The 17,336-nt window shown below is 52.3% G+C and overlaps 5 protein-coding genes across 5 annotated transcripts; 3 read left to right on the top strand and 2 right to left on the bottom strand.

Moving 5' to 3' along the window:
- Positions 1-1,275: 1,275 nt before the first annotated feature.
- On the top strand, positions 1,276-4,981 carry chsF (chitin synthase CHS3; the record flags this gene model as incomplete). The annotated part of the gene is made up of 2 exons (XM_067623027.1): positions 1,276-3,989; positions 4,036-4,981. 2 exons carry the CDS (start codon positions 1,276-1,278, stop codon positions 4,979-4,981), a joined length of 3,660 nt encoding a protein of 1,219 aa, XP_067476947.1.
- Positions 4,982-5,434: 453 nt separating this feature from the next.
- On the bottom strand, positions 5,435-6,954 carry ASPBRDRAFT_198343 (WD repeat protein; the record flags this gene model as incomplete). The annotated part of the gene is made up of 6 exons (XM_067621191.1): positions 5,435-5,590; positions 5,666-5,792; positions 5,865-6,226; positions 6,292-6,358; positions 6,471-6,570; positions 6,648-6,954. The coding sequence occupies 6 exons, from the start codon at positions 6,952-6,954 to the stop codon at positions 5,435-5,437; spliced, it is 1,119 nt and encodes a 372-aa protein (XP_067476948.1).
- Positions 6,955-7,769: 815 nt separating this feature from the next.
- Positions 7,770-9,960, top strand: ASPBRDRAFT_182882 (putative extracellular lipase). Its single transcript, XM_067619988.1, has 5 exons — positions 7,770-8,188; positions 8,232-8,377; positions 8,425-8,497; positions 8,551-8,722; positions 8,775-9,960. Exons 1-5 carry the CDS (start codon positions 7,854-7,856, stop codon positions 9,819-9,821), a joined length of 1,773 nt encoding a protein of 590 aa, XP_067476949.1. The 5' UTR covers positions 7,770-7,853; the 3' UTR covers positions 9,822-9,960.
- A 313-nt stretch (positions 9,961-10,273) lies between these two features.
- On the bottom strand, positions 10,274-14,187 carry ASPBRDRAFT_182884 (DEAD/DEAH box helicase). Its single transcript, XM_067619989.1, has one exon. It carries the CDS (start codon positions 14,097-14,099, stop codon positions 10,461-10,463), a length of 3,639 nt encoding a protein of 1,212 aa, XP_067476950.1. The 5' UTR covers positions 14,100-14,187; the 3' UTR covers positions 10,274-10,460.
- A 922-nt stretch (positions 14,188-15,109) lies between these two features.
- On the top strand, positions 15,110-16,921 carry ASPBRDRAFT_32520 (beta-N-acetylhexosaminidase; the record flags this gene model as incomplete). The annotated part of the gene is made up of 1 exon (XM_067623028.1): positions 15,110-16,921. One exon carries the CDS (start codon positions 15,110-15,112, stop codon positions 16,919-16,921), a length of 1,812 nt encoding a protein of 603 aa, XP_067476951.1.
- Positions 16,922-17,336: the final 415 nt, after the last annotated feature.

Genomic DNA, 17,336 nt, shown 5'->3' on the forward strand with positions numbered 1-17,336 from the left:
TCACCATGTGGAGAGGGGATTAGGGGAATTTCCTGATCCGGGCGTGTCTCGGACCCGATTTGACGCTAACTCCCAAAGAGGCTAGTCAGGGTCCCGGGCCAGACCACCAAATGGAACCGAATCCATGAAACATTAACCCAATGGGTTGATTGCCCCTAGCGACGCGGTTATGTATTTGTGTACGCCCGAGCCATCCTCCTCTTACCCCAGGCTCTGTCAACTCATCAACCTTTCTTGCGGAATGATTGCCTCCGAGCAGTGAATGTACGTGGTCCATACCTTCGGAATTCTCGAGATTAAACTAATCGACTGTCCGATTCAGTTTACATACCGATCGGACTCTGCATTCCACATCAGTACCACACTAACACCCATTGGTCTTGGCGACGATAAGCGGCCATCCACATCCCGTGATATTCCCCGATCGAGCATCTTTTCCCCTCATTACCTGCTCCCCCAGCATTCTCGGTCTCTCTCTTTCTCTCTCCAGTCCGCTTCACAACCTATTGTCCTGCCTGGCACCGCGTCTATTGTCGCTTTGGCTTCCGCTGCAGGTCCTTGAACTGCAGACCCCTGATTTTCTCATCGCATCCACGCCTGTTCGAGTCATTGAAAGAACTGCTCCGGGTCCGACTAATAAAGTTAAGGTGGCATTACTATTGGGTATTAGTTGGAAACGCTTACTAGTGCTCGACCATCCCATTTCCAGGCCGGGTCCGGGGCCCGCTGCCCAGGTCAGCTTCTCCTCCGCTCGAACTAGTATTAGTATCGGTTCTTGGACCACTCGCGCCCGCCACAATTTCCCCTTCTTTTCATCTCTTCTCCAGCGCGCTCGTTGATCTCTTCGGCGCTACGCCAACCATCGCTGTACTCGCCTTGGCAGGGGTTCTGACAACTTCTCGTTTCTTGACATCTCGCTCGCCTACCGCACGGGGATCTCCCTGTTCGCATTCGTTTCTTTTCTGCTGTTGTGGGAGGCTTCCCAGGAACCGGCCATTCAGCTGCGCGCAATTATACGAGGCCGTTCAACCGATATCCACAGACCAGACTGCACCACTGTGAACCTTTCCAGTCGCTTGAATCGCTGCTTGGTAGTCCATAGTGTTGGACACCCCCACCTGACTGCGCGATCAGTTCGCCACCCTCATTCTTGCCTATGCGCTAGAAAAGGTGAGTCGACATCATCTCAGTGCGATTGTTGCTATCTCCGCTGTCTGCGTACGAATCTCGTTTGCGCAAATAAACTATTCTGACTCAGCCTCGGTATGCAGGGCCATGTCCTTACCTCAGCGTCCGGGGAAAGCCTCCCCGCGACGAGATGATACCTACTCCTCCTTCCGGGAGTCCTCCCGGCGACGACACCGCGCCCACGAGAGCGGGCGCTACCATGATCCATCCGCTGAATCCCCCTCAGGACACCGCCACCATCGCCATCACCGCTCACGCAGCTCCCGAAGACGCGAGGATGTGGACGAAGAAAGAGGTGAAGTGGGCGCCGAATCTAGGCATAAGAAAACTCTGTCGAAGCCGGAACGCAATCGCGTCGACCAGAGTCATCCGCACTATCATTATCGCCAGAAATCCCAGCATATGCCCACGCAGCCATCGACGACCGGAGATGAACCCCTCATGGGAGCGGAAGGGGAGGCGGAAACCAACAGTTCGCAGAGCATGGACTACAAAGGGAAAGATCGAGTGTATGTGACGGAAGGGAATGTCAACCAGCCCTTAGAACGACTCCCGAATCGGCGTCGCATCAAGAAAAGGCGATCATCACGCAAGATTACCCGAAGAGCAGCGGCGGCGGAAAGAAAACGGCAGGAAGCCTTGGAGCAGGTGCGGCCACCCAGCCCGTGGACAACATACTGCGCCATTATTACTTTCTGGGCGCCCGACTTTGTCTTGAAGTGCTTCGGAATGCCAAAGAAGGCCCAGCGGAGTGCCTGGCGGGAGAAGATCGGCCTCATCAGTCTTATCCTCCTGATCGGTGCATTTGTCGGTTTTCTCACCTTCGGATTCACCGCGACTGTGTGCGGAACCCCTCCCACACGCATGAGGATCAATGAAGTCAGTAGCAACTACATGATCTTCCACGGCAAGGCCTACGATCTATCCCATTCGACCCACCCCGCCGCTGCTGGCATTCCTGCCGGCTCCAATGTCCTCTGGGATCTGCCTCACAAATACGGAGGTCAGGACGGAAGCTTCTTCTTCCAAGAAGTCAATGGGGCGTGCAAGAATCTCATCACCCTCGCGGACGGATCGGATGTGCCTACCAACTCAGCCGGCGACCTCGCCTGGTACTTTCCCTGCCACGCCTTCAATCAAGATGGGTCGTCCACGCCGAATAAGACAGTGGACTACTATCTCGGCTGGGCTTGCCATACATCAGGCACGGCTCGGAAGTCTTTTTATAACTTGAAGAGCGCCGGCGACGTGTATTTCACGTGGGATGACACCAAGAACACGAGCCGCAACCTTGCTGTCTACGATGGCGACGTGCTGGATCTTGATCTGCTCGAATGGTTCAACGCATCCCAGGTGAATTGGCCGTCTAAGTTCGATGAGCTCCGCGAGAATTCCAAGGTACGCGGGGTTGATCTCACGTACTATCTGCAGACAGGCCAGGAAAAAAGGATCGGCCAGTGTCTGTCGCAGATCATCAAGGTTGGCAGCATTGACACCGATACGGTAGGATGTATCGCGTCCAAGGTCGTCCTATACGTCTCATTGATCTTCATCCTGTCCATCGTCGTGGTGAAGTTCATTTTCGCTCTCCTGTTCCAGTGGTTCATCTCCGCTCGGTACGCGGCCCCGAGAACCAGTATGGGCTCCGACTCCAAGACGCGGAACCAGCAGATCGAAGATTGGGCCAACGATATTTATCGGCCCGGCCCGCGCATGACGGATCACAGTATGGTGGAAAGGGGCAACAAACGGGCCAGCTTCCTGCCGACGACCTCTCGCTTCTCCAGCCCGTACACCGTGAGCAACGGAGGCAAGCAAAAGTACCAGTACGTCACGATGGCGAGCCAGAATTCTACCACCCGCCTAGTGCCAGGCGCCACCAACTCGATGTACAAGCAGAGCCACAACAGTAGCGGGGGAAGCATAGGCCCGGATGGCTCGCGCCACAATGTATCAGCCAGTCGATCGAGTCTGGCCCTTCCCGGACAGGACTCACGCTACTCAACTGCCATGCTTGACTCGGAAGCTCCGGGGATGGGCGGGTATGTCCACGAGGGTGTTATCCCGCAGCCACCGCCGGAATGGCAGCCCTACGGGTTTCCTCTCGCCCACTCACTCTGTCTGGTTACTTGTTACTCGGAAGGTGAAGAGGGTATCCGCACCACATTGGACTCGATCGCCATGACCGATTACCCGAACAGCCATAAGACGATTCTCGTGATCTGCGATGGAATGATCAAAGGAAAGGGAGAGGAATTCTCCACTCCAGATATTGTCCTCGGAATGATGCGAGATCCTATTATTCCCAAGGATGAAGTGCAGTCATTCTCATATGTTGCCGTTGCCACCGGGTCGAAGCGCCACAACATGGCGAAGGTGTATGCTGGCTTCTACGATTACGGCGAGCATTCCGTTATTCCAGAGGAGAAGCAGCAGCGCGTCCCGATGATGGTCATCGTGAAGAGCGGCACTCCAGCTGAAGCAAACAAGTCAAAGCCGGGAAATCGGGGCAAGAGAGACAGCCAGATCATTCTGATGTCCTTCCTCCAGAAGGTCATGTTCGACGAGCGGATGACGGAACTCGAATACGAAATGTTCAACGGCTTATGGCAGGTTACGGGCATCTCTCCTGACTTCTATGAAGTCATCCTGATGGTCGACGCCGACACCAAGGTGTTCCCCGACAGTTTGACCCATATGATTGCCGCGATGGTCAAGGATCCAGAGGTCATGGGACTATGTGGTGAAACGAAAATTGCGAACAAGACAGACAGCTGGGTAACGATGATCCAAGTGTTTGAGTATGTATTCTTCTTCTTTTGGGTTGCGCAGTACTAATTCAAGCAGGTATTTCATCTCGCATCATCAAGCCAAGGCGTTCGAATCGGTCTTTGGTGGTGTGACGTGTCTTCCTGGGTGCTTCTCAATGTATCGCATCAAAGCACCCAAGGGCGGTCAGAACTACTGGGTTCCGATTTTGGCGAGCCCTGATGTGGTGGAGCATTACTCCGAGAATGTGGTAGATACGCTGCACAAGAAGAACCTGCTTTTGCTGGGTGAGGATCGGTACTTATCGACACTGATGCTGCGGACCTTCCCCAAACGAAAGCAGATCTTTGTGCCGCAGGCTGTGTGCAAGACGCAGGTGCCGGACAAATTCAAGGTTCTGCTCTCGCAACGGCGACGCTGGATCAACAGTACCGTGCACAATTTGATGGAGCTGGTCCTGGTACGAGATCTGTGCGGGACGTTTTGCTTCAGCATGCAGTTCTGCATCTTCATTGAGCTGATTGGCACCCTGGTGCTTCCAGCAGCCATTGCCTTCACCTTTTACGTGGTCATCAACTCGATCGTGCACAAGCCAGTGCAGGTGATTCCGCTGGTGCTGCTTGCACTGATCCTGGGATTGCCGGGAGTTTTGATTGTGGTGACGGCGCACAAGTTTGTGTATGTGTTGTGGATGCTCATCTATTTGATGTCCTTGCCAGTGTGGAACTTTGTGCTGCCGACGTACTCGTACTGGAAGTTCGATGACTTTAGCTGGGGTGACACGCGGCAGACGTCCGAAGGGAAGGACAAGGGGCATGAGGCAGGGGAGGGAGAGTTTGACAGCAGCAAGATTACGATGAAGCGGTGGCGAGATTTCGAGAAAGGTATGTCATATGCCATGTGCCTGGTGGCCAAGCTAACATCGTGGATAGATCGCCGACTGCGCATGCAGATGTCGGGCTGGGGCCATGCTCCGGGCCCAGGAGGGTATCCTACCTATCAGGATCCGTACGGGGGTCACTGACCTCGGCAGGGGTCTTTCACAGTGTATATTTCGGATGTTTGACGAGTTACGACGACTTGTAGTATTGTAATTTCTGTTTCTTGTTCATGTGGCCAACGCAGTTGGGTCAGCTGAATCTGTGCTGCCACGCAACTGATGGCTGTACGGGTCTGGCTGGCTCTTTGAATATGGCTTTATAATACTTTTGGATGCGTTTGGATCAGCGTGCTGCCACAGCGATTGTGATCATAGCAGATACGAGTAACGATGACAATGATTGAGTTAGATGTATGCTTAGACCGTTTGTATGTAACCTAATAATTTGACCTTTTGCGTGAGATATCTCTACGCCCCATCTACTACCCATATTGCGTCTATAGAATTATACCCACACCACGAATAGATTGTTATTCGAAATGAATTTTACCACAGTACTTCCACTCCTATCTAATTTCCACCTCTCTCAATAATAATTTAATAAGGCTTAAACCGTCCCTTCTCCCTATTCTTCTTCTCCTTACGAGACCCCTTCGCAGCCTCCTCCGCCTGAGCACCAGCCCCCTGCCCATCCCCCTCAGGCTTCCAAGCACGAACATACCCATCCTCACCGCAAGTAAACACAGACTGCGACTGTAGTGATAACCTGTTAGCATAACAACCCCTCCCAGCAAGAAAAGAAAAGAATGAAATGAAATGAATGCATACCTTCTCATCCAGATAAACCGACCGCACAACCTCCTCCCCATGCGCACCCGGCAACCTCCACAAATTCTCCTGATCGAATCTCCACGATGGCTCCGAAACGAGCGGGATGAGATCGAGGCGGTTTTGCCTGCATCACAAACACATTAGTAAATCTCACCAGCCGGCTAACAAATTCACTCCATAGAGGAAAATAACGTACTCTTTATTCCCGGCAGCCACATACGCCCCCTGCCCTCTACTCCCCAAACACACCTGCGCAATATACTCACACCCCAATGGCTGTCTCAAATCCCCGAATTGAATAGGACTGGGACTGGCACTCGGCTCCGCCTGGGTTACATCCTCGTCAGGGTTAGTAGCCGGATGCACGGAGAATACCTCGTCGTGACTGAGCGCGTAGATGGTATTCTCGCTGAGGAAGCCGGCGTGGTGTACGGAACCGTGGTTGATGACTTGTACGAGGGCTTCGTCTTCGTCGGTGATGCTGGTGTTGTAGATGTTCACGAGCCCGTCGGTGCTTCCGGAGAGGAAGTATTGGGGGTTCGTTGGGTGGTATTGGAGCTATTCTTGGGGTTAGATTGTGTTGTTGAGGGGGTGGAGATGAAGGTATGGGGAAGATGGGATACCTCTGTTACGTCGTCATTGTGGCTCTCCACGTACTGTAGACTCGTTTGGCCAGGGGATCTTGTGTCCCTGGGTGGTCAGTTAGCAGCTCGTGAATTGAAATTAGCCTGTGGCTGTTGCCCTTCTTGTTGGTGGGATTATCTGAAGGACATAAGTGGTAGAGTGTTGCTGACTAGCTTACCAGAAAGCAACTACGGCTTGGTATGAAACCAGCTCGGTTCCAGCTGCGACGCCGTGGACTTCGGGGCAGCAGGCCACGGATAGTATGGGGGCTTGTTTGGCTGTTGGGAAGTTAGCAATGGACCTTGATCATAGACTGTGCATATACATAGAGAGTAAGGGGATTGGGGAAACTTACACGTCTCCAACTCTACAACAGCATTCCTCTTCCCACTGCGCAAATCCCACAGCTTCACCTTGTTATCTCTGCCTCCCGTGGCCAACACCTGCTGGTTAGCATCATACGTCTTCAGGGACGTGACACCCTCATGAGCGTGCGCTGCGATGACGGATGCATGGTCCAGCCGGTTGGCGTCGAATACGCGCAGCGAGTCATCTGATGATATCACTGCGAATGATGACGGAGATGCGGGAGTAATCGCATAGATGTAATGACCTTCCGCGAGGGAGATGGAGGAAGACGCGGTGGCTTTGAGCGTGTGCATGATTATGAAGATAGGTACTTCTTAGTAGAAGAAGACACTTGCACGATTTGCTTCCTGGGGTGCATGTTCAGTGTCGAGTGGGTTGTTGATAGACAGGTCATCTGTCAAGAGGGGGATCTACTAACAACGTGTATCTATGTTGCGCCTTTACTTGAACAAGGGATTTATTGGCAGCTGGTATCCGACGATAAGAATATGATTATTCCAGTATACTGGGATTTCTTGCTGTATGTGGCTGAATCTGATGCACTCTCACTGCCAAGCCAAGAGATGTCTCCCTCAAAATTTTTGCACAATTTGTTGCTGCCTTACAGATTAGGCATAAATTATATTGCTGCCTCAGGTGGGCCCGAAAGTCATTCCATTCTCGCTTATGATTGGCTAATCTAGTGAGTACACTCTATTGGTTGTTGCACTCTACTCCGTCTTGCGGGGTTGTGGTATGACTTTGAAGATGTTCACTTAGCAACTATGGACACTGGCCAGGATCCGGCTCTTATGCCTGGCTTTGAGTATGTTGATAAAGTACTCTGGGGCTGTACCAGTCAAGTTGAATTCGCATATGGTGACCCAAATATATATCTGGACCTCAATGGTATGGTTCCACACTCTGCTAGTGTCTAGACTCTTGCAAGAGAGCAGTCTTATTCGCTCCTGAAGACATATTTTCGAAAGAGACACTTAAGCATCTACTCAAGCGCCAAATAACTTTACGAGACCCTAGCAGCAATTCAGCAATGAGCAATAGCCTGCGACACCGGACAAGTATCCGAGATAGCGATAAGGATGCGGAGATAAGATTGGAAAGTGGAGAGGAAAGATATCCTCGGCCTCAGAAGTATGCCCGAGATAAATAGTCGTCCAATCCCTCGCTCTTCTTAGCCAAACCATACTTCACCATGCCAAATGCACGCTCCATCGCCCTGGCCTTGCTGCCAATTCTGCTGCTACTCGCCCAGCAACTCGCCTCCCACCCAACCGAGCAGATCCAAGCCATCCTCGCTCCGTGGGTCCCAACAGCACTACACGATGTCGTGCTCTATAATCGACCTCGCGTCATCATTCCACAGGGTACTGTCATCGGTACCACTTTGACAGACACGCTCAAATCTCCGGTGGACGCTTTTCGAGGGATTCCGTACGCATTGCCTCCCATTGGGGATAGACGGTTTCGCCGTGCAGAGGCTGTCAGTGCATCGAACGATATTATCGATGCGAGTGAATTCGGTCCGAGGTATGCTTTTCCTAGGATATTTCAATCAGTTCTAACCGTGTAGGTGCCCCGGTAAACAACTCTTGAACCCGAAGGACATAGGTGGTGATGAAGACTGTCTTACTGTCAATGTCTTCCGGCCTCATGGCGTTCAAGGAAAGCTTCCTGTCGCCGTATATGTGCACGGAGGTGCCTACAACCGCGGCACTGGTATGTCTATAACCTTTCACCCCCAGATATCCATGCTGAATGATTAGCCTCCGGACACAATACGGCCTCGATGGTCGGCTGGTCCGACGAGCCCTTCGTTGCAGTCAGCTTCAACTACCGGTACACCCCATATCCCAAGTAACCCCAATGCGAATACAACTAACCACCGTCAGCATCGGCGCCCTGGGCTTTCTCCCCTCCACACTAACCGCCAAAGAAGGCATCCTCAACCTAGGCCTCCACGACCAGATCCTCCTGCTGCAATGGGTCCAAGACAACATTGCGCAATTCAACGGCGACCCAACCCAAGTCACCCTAATCGGCCTCTCCGCCGGCGCACACTCCGTATGCCCTATCCATATACACTCAAGACTGTCTCCCCAACTAACACCCCCAGATCGCCCACCACATCATGAACTACAACCCCCCCAACACTCCCTTATTCCACCGCGCCATCATCGAATCCGGCGCCGCCACCTCCCGCGCCGTGCACCCCTACAATGCCTCCCTCCACGAAGCCCAATTCGCCGACTTCCTCACCGAAACTGGCTGCACCAATTTCCCTGACACCACGGCGATCCTCCCCTGTCTCCGCGCCCTCCCCTCCTCTACCATAACGTCTGCCTCCATCTCCGTCTTCGACAAATACAACCCCTCGATCCGGTGGGCCTTCCAACCCGTCATCGACCACGAGATCATCCACCGCCGCCCCATCGACGCCTGGCACTCCGGCCAATGGAACCGAATGCCCATCCTAACGGGCTTCAACTCCAACGAAGGGACATACTACGTGCCCCGTAACCTCTCCAACTCAGAAGACTTTACGACCTTCTTTCGAACCCTTCTCCCTGCGTACCCGGAGACCGATATCCAGATTCTCGATGAGATATACCCCGATCCGAATATCTATGCGACGGCATCGCCGTACCTCGAGACCAGGCCGATCCCGGAGCTAGGAAGGCAGTTTAAGCGTCTCGAGGCGGCGTATGGGCATTATGCGTATGCGTGTCCGGTGCGGCAGACGGCGGGGTTTGTTTCTGCTGATGAGCAGCCGGTATTTTTGTATCGTTGGGCGTTGAATAAAACGGTCATTGGGGGCGCGAATCATGGCGATCAGATGGAGTATGAGACGTTTAATCCCGGGGTAAGGGATATTTCGGAGAATCAGAGGGAGGTGGCCGGGTTGTTTCATGCGTATGTCACTTCGTTTGTGGTGTTTGGGGATCCGAATGTCCTAGGGGGAAGGTATGAGGAGAGGGAGGTTTGGGAGAGGTATCAACTTGGGGATGGAGAAGATGGGGTAGGGAAGGTGATGGTGTTTGGGGAGGGGAATGATGAACGTGCTGGGGGGGATGGAGTGGGAGTTGCGGCGAGGTTGAAGAGGGATGAGTGGGGAGTGAAGGAGTGTGGGTTTTGGTCGGAGAGGAGTGGGATATCGGAATGATCGTATTCTAGTACAGATAGTTCTTCTACAAGGGGAAAGGGGATGGGGTGTATATACTCTGATGGACAGATTGGTGGTAGATAGCAAGCACTTCTACTGCTGAAGTCCCCTGAACCTTTGAATGGAAAGATAATCTGTCAAAATCTCAACCCTGAAGGTCGTACTATGCATCGCAGCTGCATCCTTTGGATGCTTATAATTTCTTTCAAGGTGTTTAGTTCATGCGACTCGATGGTACAGGCGATGAACGGACACCATTTATCCTACCTGCTCGACGGCCTATATTATGTGTGAAACTTTGCTTCTGCATGGAATGAATATCTTGACAGCCGGCCATCCTTGACACAAAAGCAGGGTTCTTCACTTGGAGCAACTCACTGTTATCAGCCCAACTGTCATCTGTCTTATGCATCATTGAAAGTAATGGATGCCAATACTGCATGTCACTGTCGCTCAGGTTGGAATCAGAGGGTATTAATTTGAATATATAAGCTCAATCTGGGTGTCCGTCGTATAGGCCATTATGTGAGCCAGTAATATAACCCACTTAGCTTTGCTAAACAATGCGAAATCTATCTCTAAATTGGTATCGTAACATGTCATACGCCAGCATCCCATCACTATGCCCGAAGACCAAAACTATTCAAATAACAACCTCAACTCCTCAATTCTCTCCTTCTTCTTCTCATCCTCGGAACCGTCTCCTCCAACTCTTAGTCCTAACGATCCCGCAATATTCATCTTCCGTTCTTGGACCCTCAACATCCTTCCCTCGATGGAGTCCTTCACCACGAACCGTGTTACTTGTACATCCCGTGTCTGACCCATCCGATGAACCCGATCGATAGCCTGAGCCTCGATTGCAAAACTCCACCAAGGGTCCATCATGAAGACATTGCTGGCTGCCGTGAGATTGAGGCCCACGCCTCCGGCGCGGAGACTGATGAGAAGGACCGTGGGAGAGGGCGGAGCACTCGAGTGTCTCTGTTTTGATCTGGATAGGGGAAGCTGGGTGGAATCGTTGGCTTCGACATCGTTGTCAATCTCGTTTTGATCGGCAAACGTTTCAACCCGGTTGAATTGCGCGAGGGTTTCGGCGCGGGCTTTGTGCGGCATGGTACCATCCAGACGCACGTGATTGATGCCCGCACGGGTGAGCTGCGGGGAGATGAGGTCGAGGAAGCTGGTAAATTGGGAAAAGACGACGGATTTGGTATTGGGAGGGACGCGAGCAAGATGGGCGAGAAGAGCGTGGACTTTGGCAGATGTATGAGCCGAGGGAGAGAAGGGGTGGATACGGCGGAGGGTGATTCGGGGAGGTGCTTGAGAGGAGGTTGGAGTGCTGCTATATATATCGTCATCGGGCGTGGTGTTGGGGCTTTCATGACGGATCACCTCGAAGATGTCTCGGGAGGTGGTGGGTGCTCGGCATGAAAAGCACCGAGGGGCCATGCCCTTGTCTGTTTGATGACGAATGTAATCTTCCAGACACTTTTTGCACGCGCTGTGCCAGCAGGCTGTGACGGCCGGGTCAATCATAGGCTCTTCTGAGCAGATGGGGCATTCGCCGCTGGCCTCATTTTGGATTTGCTTCAGTGCGTGAGTGGTGAACTTGGCGGATGGATCCTGAGGCTCGTTGGATTCGGCAGCTTCGGTGGTTGCCTTGAAGCGGTCAATGAGGTCCTGGAGGTCCATGTCATCCTTGAGGTCGTTGGCTGCGTCAGCCGCCGCTGCTGCATCTTCCTCATCTGCAACGATGGCTTTGTTGCGAGTGAGAATAGGATGACAACAGGTCTGTCGGAGACGAAGAATTTGTGCGAAGATAGTTGAATAGGATTTCAGCAGAGTGCCAGCCTCGACGTTGTGATTGAACGTCTGCTTTGCCCGAGTAAAAATAAGATCATAGATCTCCCGTTCCTGGTCGGGAAGTTCAACTTCCTCTATGGTAATGGTGCGACGTGGTAGAGGCACCAAAGGTTCACCCTCGGGTGTTTTCATTGTCTTCGTACGTCGGAGGACCAGGGGCTCTAGGACGGTCTGCACGACGTTCAGTGCGCGCACATAGTCCTTGGACTCAAAGGGCACTGTGATGAATGTCTTCCAGAACGAGAAGTTGTTCCATGGCTCGACCTTGAGAAACCTCACCAGGCTAAACAGATCCTCCAGGCGATTGACGATGGGAGTTCCTGTGAGTACCCATCGATGGGTTGCCTTGAGCTCATAGCATGCCTTGGCTGTCTTTGACAGACGGTTTTTGATCACGTGAGCTTCATCGACGATGACTCGAAAGAAGTCCACGGAAAATAGGCCACCGGGGGTCATATGTGAGAGCAATGTTGACATGTGTTGACGATATTCCGAGAGAACAACGCCATAGCTGGTTATGATTAAATTGGGGGCGGCCGCATTTCCTGCAGCACAGAGGTCCTTGAGGTTGATGTTTTTATCCGCCCCGTAATACATGAGAACGTTCATTGTTCCCGGCTGCGAAGCCTTCAGTGCTTCACTTTCCCACTGCGAGAGGAGAGATGTGGGTGCAATCACAAGAGTAGTATATGGCGCGGATACCACTCCGGAAGCCGACTGGGGCAACCTCACGAGATCACTAGGCTTCTGGGGCATGATGCGATGAGAGTGGACCAAACTGAGCATCTCAATCGTCTTACCCAAGCCCATCTCATCTGCCAGGATGCCCCCCAGGCAATGCTGTTCTTGGACAGGAAAGTCAAGGCTAAGCTCGCCAGAGTAAGGGTTGACGTAAAAGTGGTCAATGCCATCCACAGCCGGGAGTTCTTTGTCATCGACATCTCGGGACGGCCAGCTGTACTCCTCCCATAAGGGATGCAACGACGTCTCCCTCGCCGACTTGTTGTCCTTCTCCTTTGCGAGCATCCAGTACAGTGCCTGCCTCTGGTATTTCCGCAGATGCATGGTGAATGACGAGGCAGGTTCTGCTTCCGGCATGCTGAAATCGAATGACTGGGCCTTCTTATAGAGGGTATCAAGCTGATCCTCTTCAAGCTCTGGGCTATCCTCCTCCGAGGACTCGTCGTTTGCTTGGTTCTCTTTCTTCACTCGCTCATGCTGTTCCGCTATTTCCGCCGCACGGAGCAATCCTTCTTTCTTGTGATGTCTCGTCATATCATTCGTGGATGTCGGCTGAAGATTGATTTCATCAAACAGCCTCACAAGAGCCACTTGGCGCAGCCGTAGTGCCTTTTCATCTGCACTTTCTTTCTCCTCAAAGTATGCAACGGACCTATTGTCATCCATCGATTGACTTAATATCCGTGGCTGGAATGCCTCGATGCGCAAGTAGCATCGCAGCTGCAAATAGATGGTGTCATTCACCCGGACGCGGTCCGGCACATATACACATACACCTTCGAATGTACACACCCTTTGATCCAGCAAGGTCGAGACCCATTCCGCTGTTTCGCGGGGCAATCTTCCTATTTCCTGTCCGGATTTGGTGGTAAATCGGGTGAGAAAATCACTCTTCTGGTTGGACACCAGTTTCCCCGCGCGGTTCCGCTTCGCGAGCGGCTGAGACCGTGTACGCTCAATGTTTACAAGATCCCCGTGTCTGAGAAACCCAGCTCCACTCCTTGTAGCCCAGGCTCCCACACCAAATGCACCTATGTACCGTAACGGGGGCTGAGCCGCAGGACGAGATGTCACCTTGTCAAGCGTCGAGGTCTCGGGGCGTGGTAGAGAGGCTGCTGACAGAGGTGTGGTGGTCCTATGGGTTTGCACAGGAAGCGGGCGTTGGCGAGCTGTGAGAGTGGTCTGGTTCTGAGCACGGAGGGCCGGGGATTTCTTCCAAGAGCCATCGAAGTAGATGTTGACTGCCCGTTCAAGGTCGTCGCCTGCTGCGCTCCGAATCTTTCGTATGGAATCTGCCGACAGATTTTCCCCTATAATACTCGTGAATGTCGATATATCGAATCCATCATAGTCCACCTGTAGTAGAGCATCCTCTGTCGTCGACACCGCATTGTGGTGTTCCGCTTGCACAACCTCTGGCTCCACATGAGGCACGGACTGATCCTCGACCCGCGAAGAATCACCGAAGGAGAACGGTTTTTCATTGTCTAGGACATTTTCAGATCGTGTAGGCTGTAGCAGGGCCCCTTGATCGGTCAGGGACGAGGAATCGGGCGTGTGGAGACTTGCTGTGACAGAATCAGTAGATGGCTGGGGAGTGGCCAGGTCTTCATCATCCACGAAAAAGCGCCTCTTCTTCAAGGGGCGCTCATCCGTGTCATGAATATTCATCGTGAATGGGATATCCCCCCTCTGCGTGGCTGTCCAAGCCTGTGCAGAGATCTCTGGATAATTGAGGCGGCCAGGAAGACGCGCCGAGACGCGGTGGACAGTCGGGCCGACGTCATTTCGCGCCAGTCATGTGACCTCAGATGAGGATGACTTTTCTATAGAAATCCCTCTAATTTCCATTGACAATCATCAGAATTCTATCGGGTAGGGTCTCTCTGGCTCCCGGTTTCATTTCTGGTCTTGTGTTACGCTCTACTGGAAGTGGCGCTACCATGTCTCTCCATCTGCGGTCTGTGTCTGGTCTGCTGACGGACTGGCAAACAGGCTACGCTTTGGCTTGATTCAATTCAGCCTTTTCATTGGTAAAGATCAGGTGGAGTTCAATGGCATTGCCCATACCAGTGCTCTCCTCTAAGACATGCTAGACTAATGTCTTTCTTCTGATCATTTGGGTAGCTGATCGAGTCGTCATACAGTATGGCCACGGCCTCAGGCATGATGCTGCCTGATGCCCAAGGCCGATTACTAGGCACATTCCTCATCAGCAGAACACAACAACAGGTGTATACAAGAGGTTTCGCTCTTCATGGGTACTGGACTAGACCCTGAGACGAACTCGATTGAGTCGAGTCTCTTCCCGAACCAACCGATTAAGCGATGCAGATCGATCATTCCTGCTGACACTTGACACCGAGTCAATTAGCTTTCACTAGTGAATCTCACTAGATAGCAAGCGACCGACCAATAACTCTCCGTCCACAGATAGGACTTCACTCGCGGGGACATGCCTATCGTTAGCCAGGGAATGTCAACTGAAACTAGCTTGAAATCCTCCCTTCCATGCATCCCCCCGCTTCGTGCACCTGTTCCCCTGGCCCCTCTGTCCTCCCTTTATGCCCCAGCCACTGCTGATCCTTCTCCTATTTGCTTCTTAAGCTCAGTCTCCCCTCCATGCTTCTCCCCACACTTCATCGGTCACTCTAAGTGTTTATCCTGATTCCACATCTGCCATGCTTCTTGGTCGACTCTGGCCGGCGCTGCTCGTGGCTGGCGCCGCCGCCGTCAAAGTCAACCCTTTACCTGCTCCACGCAACATCACTTGGGCATCGTCGGGGCCAAAACAGCTGGCCAGCTTTGTCAACCTCCGCACCTCTCAAGATACACCCGACTTCATTCTAGCCAACGGATGGAATCGTGCTTGGGACTCCATCATCTCCCTGCAGTGGGTGCCTGCAGCAACTGAAGGTCCTATGCCCTCCTACGAACCCTTTCCCACCGCGACGGCTGGGGTCGGGGTCACTAAACGGTCCTCGCAAGTAGTATCATCACTGCCAGCACTGCAATTTGTTGATGTGAATGTCACCGATATCGACGCCGATCTGCAGCATGGAGTGGATGAGTCCTACACCCTAGAAATTACAGAGAGTGCTACCTCAGTGATTATCGAGGCTTCTACTGTCTGGGGGGCTCTTCATGCCTTTACCACTCTCCAACAACTGGTCATCGCCGGAAAGGATGGCTTGATGATTGAACAATCGGTCACGATCCAGGATGCACCACTCTATCCCTACCGGGGTATTATGCTTGATACTGGCCGAAACTTCATCTCAGTTGGCAAAATCTATGAACAGATCGATGGCATGTCCCTTTCCAAGCTGAATGTTCTACATTGGCACATGGAAGACACGCAATCATGGCCTATAGAAATCAGTGCATATCCAGAGATGATCCATGATGCCTATTCCTCGCGCGAGGTGTACTCACACGCGGATATGCGCAATATTGTTGCCTATGCGCGAGCCCGCGGCGTGCGTGTGATTCCTGAAATTGACATGCCTAGCCATTCCGCAGCTGGCTGGAAACAGGTTGATCCCCAGATGGTAACTTGCGTGGATTCCTGGTGGTCTAATGATGACTGGGCATTACATACCGCGGTAGAGCCTCCACCCGGCCAGATGGACATTATATACAATGGCACGTACGACGTCGTCCAAAAGGTTTACAACGAGTTATCCGATATCTTCCCCGATAACTGGTTCCATGTAGGCGCGGATGAAATTCAACCGAATTGCTTCAATTTCAGCAGCTACGTCAGCCAGTGGTTTGCCGAGGACTCATCGCGTACGTACAATGATTTGGCGCAGTACTGGGTAGATCATGCTTTACCCATCTTCCAGAACAAGCCCACCCGACAGCTGGTCATGTGGGAAGACATCGTGCTATCTACCGAGCATGCCCATGACGTACCCACGGATATCGTCATGCAAACCTGGAACAATGGCCTGGATTATATCAATCAATTGACCGCCAAGGGATACGACGTGATTGTATCGTCTTCGGACTTCATGTATCTGGATTGCGGTTTGGGTGGCTTCGTGACCAACGATCCACGGTACGATGTGATGAGCAATCCTGATTCTGATACTGGCACGCCAAACTTCAATTATGGTGGAAACGGAGGCTCGTGGTGTGCGCCTTACAAAACCTGGCAGCGCATCTATGATTATGACTTCACGCAGAATTTGACTGACGCCCAGGCCCAACACATTGTAGGCGCAGAGGCACCACTCTGGACCGAGCAGGTAGATGACGTGACTGTCTCTAGTCATTTTTGGCCACGTGCAGCGGCGCTGGCGGAGCTGGTGTGGTCGGGGAATCGCGAAAATGGACAGAAACGCACGACTCTGATGACGCAGCGTATCTTGAACTTTCGCGAATACTTGGTGGCCAATGGAGTGCAGGCGAAGGCACTGGTTCCGAAGTACTGTCTGCAGCATCCGCATGCCTGCGACTTGTACCGCAACCAGAGTGCTATTCAGTAGTTGCGATGGAGCACTTGGATGACGACATATGGGATCTATGTGTACATGATCTGAACCACGCATGAATCTAGTATTGAAACTGGCTTTCGTCCCCACATTCAAAATCCCGGTAAAATGTAAGCGATATTTTCTTAATATTAGTCTCAGGGTCCGATAATCGAACCAACTGTGAGATCTATAGCTTGGACCTTCATTGGCTACACCAGGGATGAGAAATTCTGTGAGCCTAATAGTTTCTAGTAGCGGGAGCAGACTCACTTTCATGAGACAACGTGGGAACAGCCCCGAGGTAGCCTGATTGACCGGAATGGACTGGACCTATGAGCCATGGGATATTCACATACCAAGCAACGATAGTCCTTCCTACCTAGCATCCAAATGAAATTGCCGCTTCAAGAACTAAAAGCCACAAGCA

Source organism: Aspergillus brasiliensis (genome assembly GCF_001889945.1).
Source record: "Aspergillus brasiliensis CBS 101740 unplaced genomic scaffold ASPBRscaffold_10, whole genome shotgun sequence".
In the NCBI taxonomy this organism is placed as follows: Eukaryota; Fungi; Ascomycota; class Eurotiomycetes; order Eurotiales; family Aspergillaceae; genus Aspergillus; species Aspergillus brasiliensis.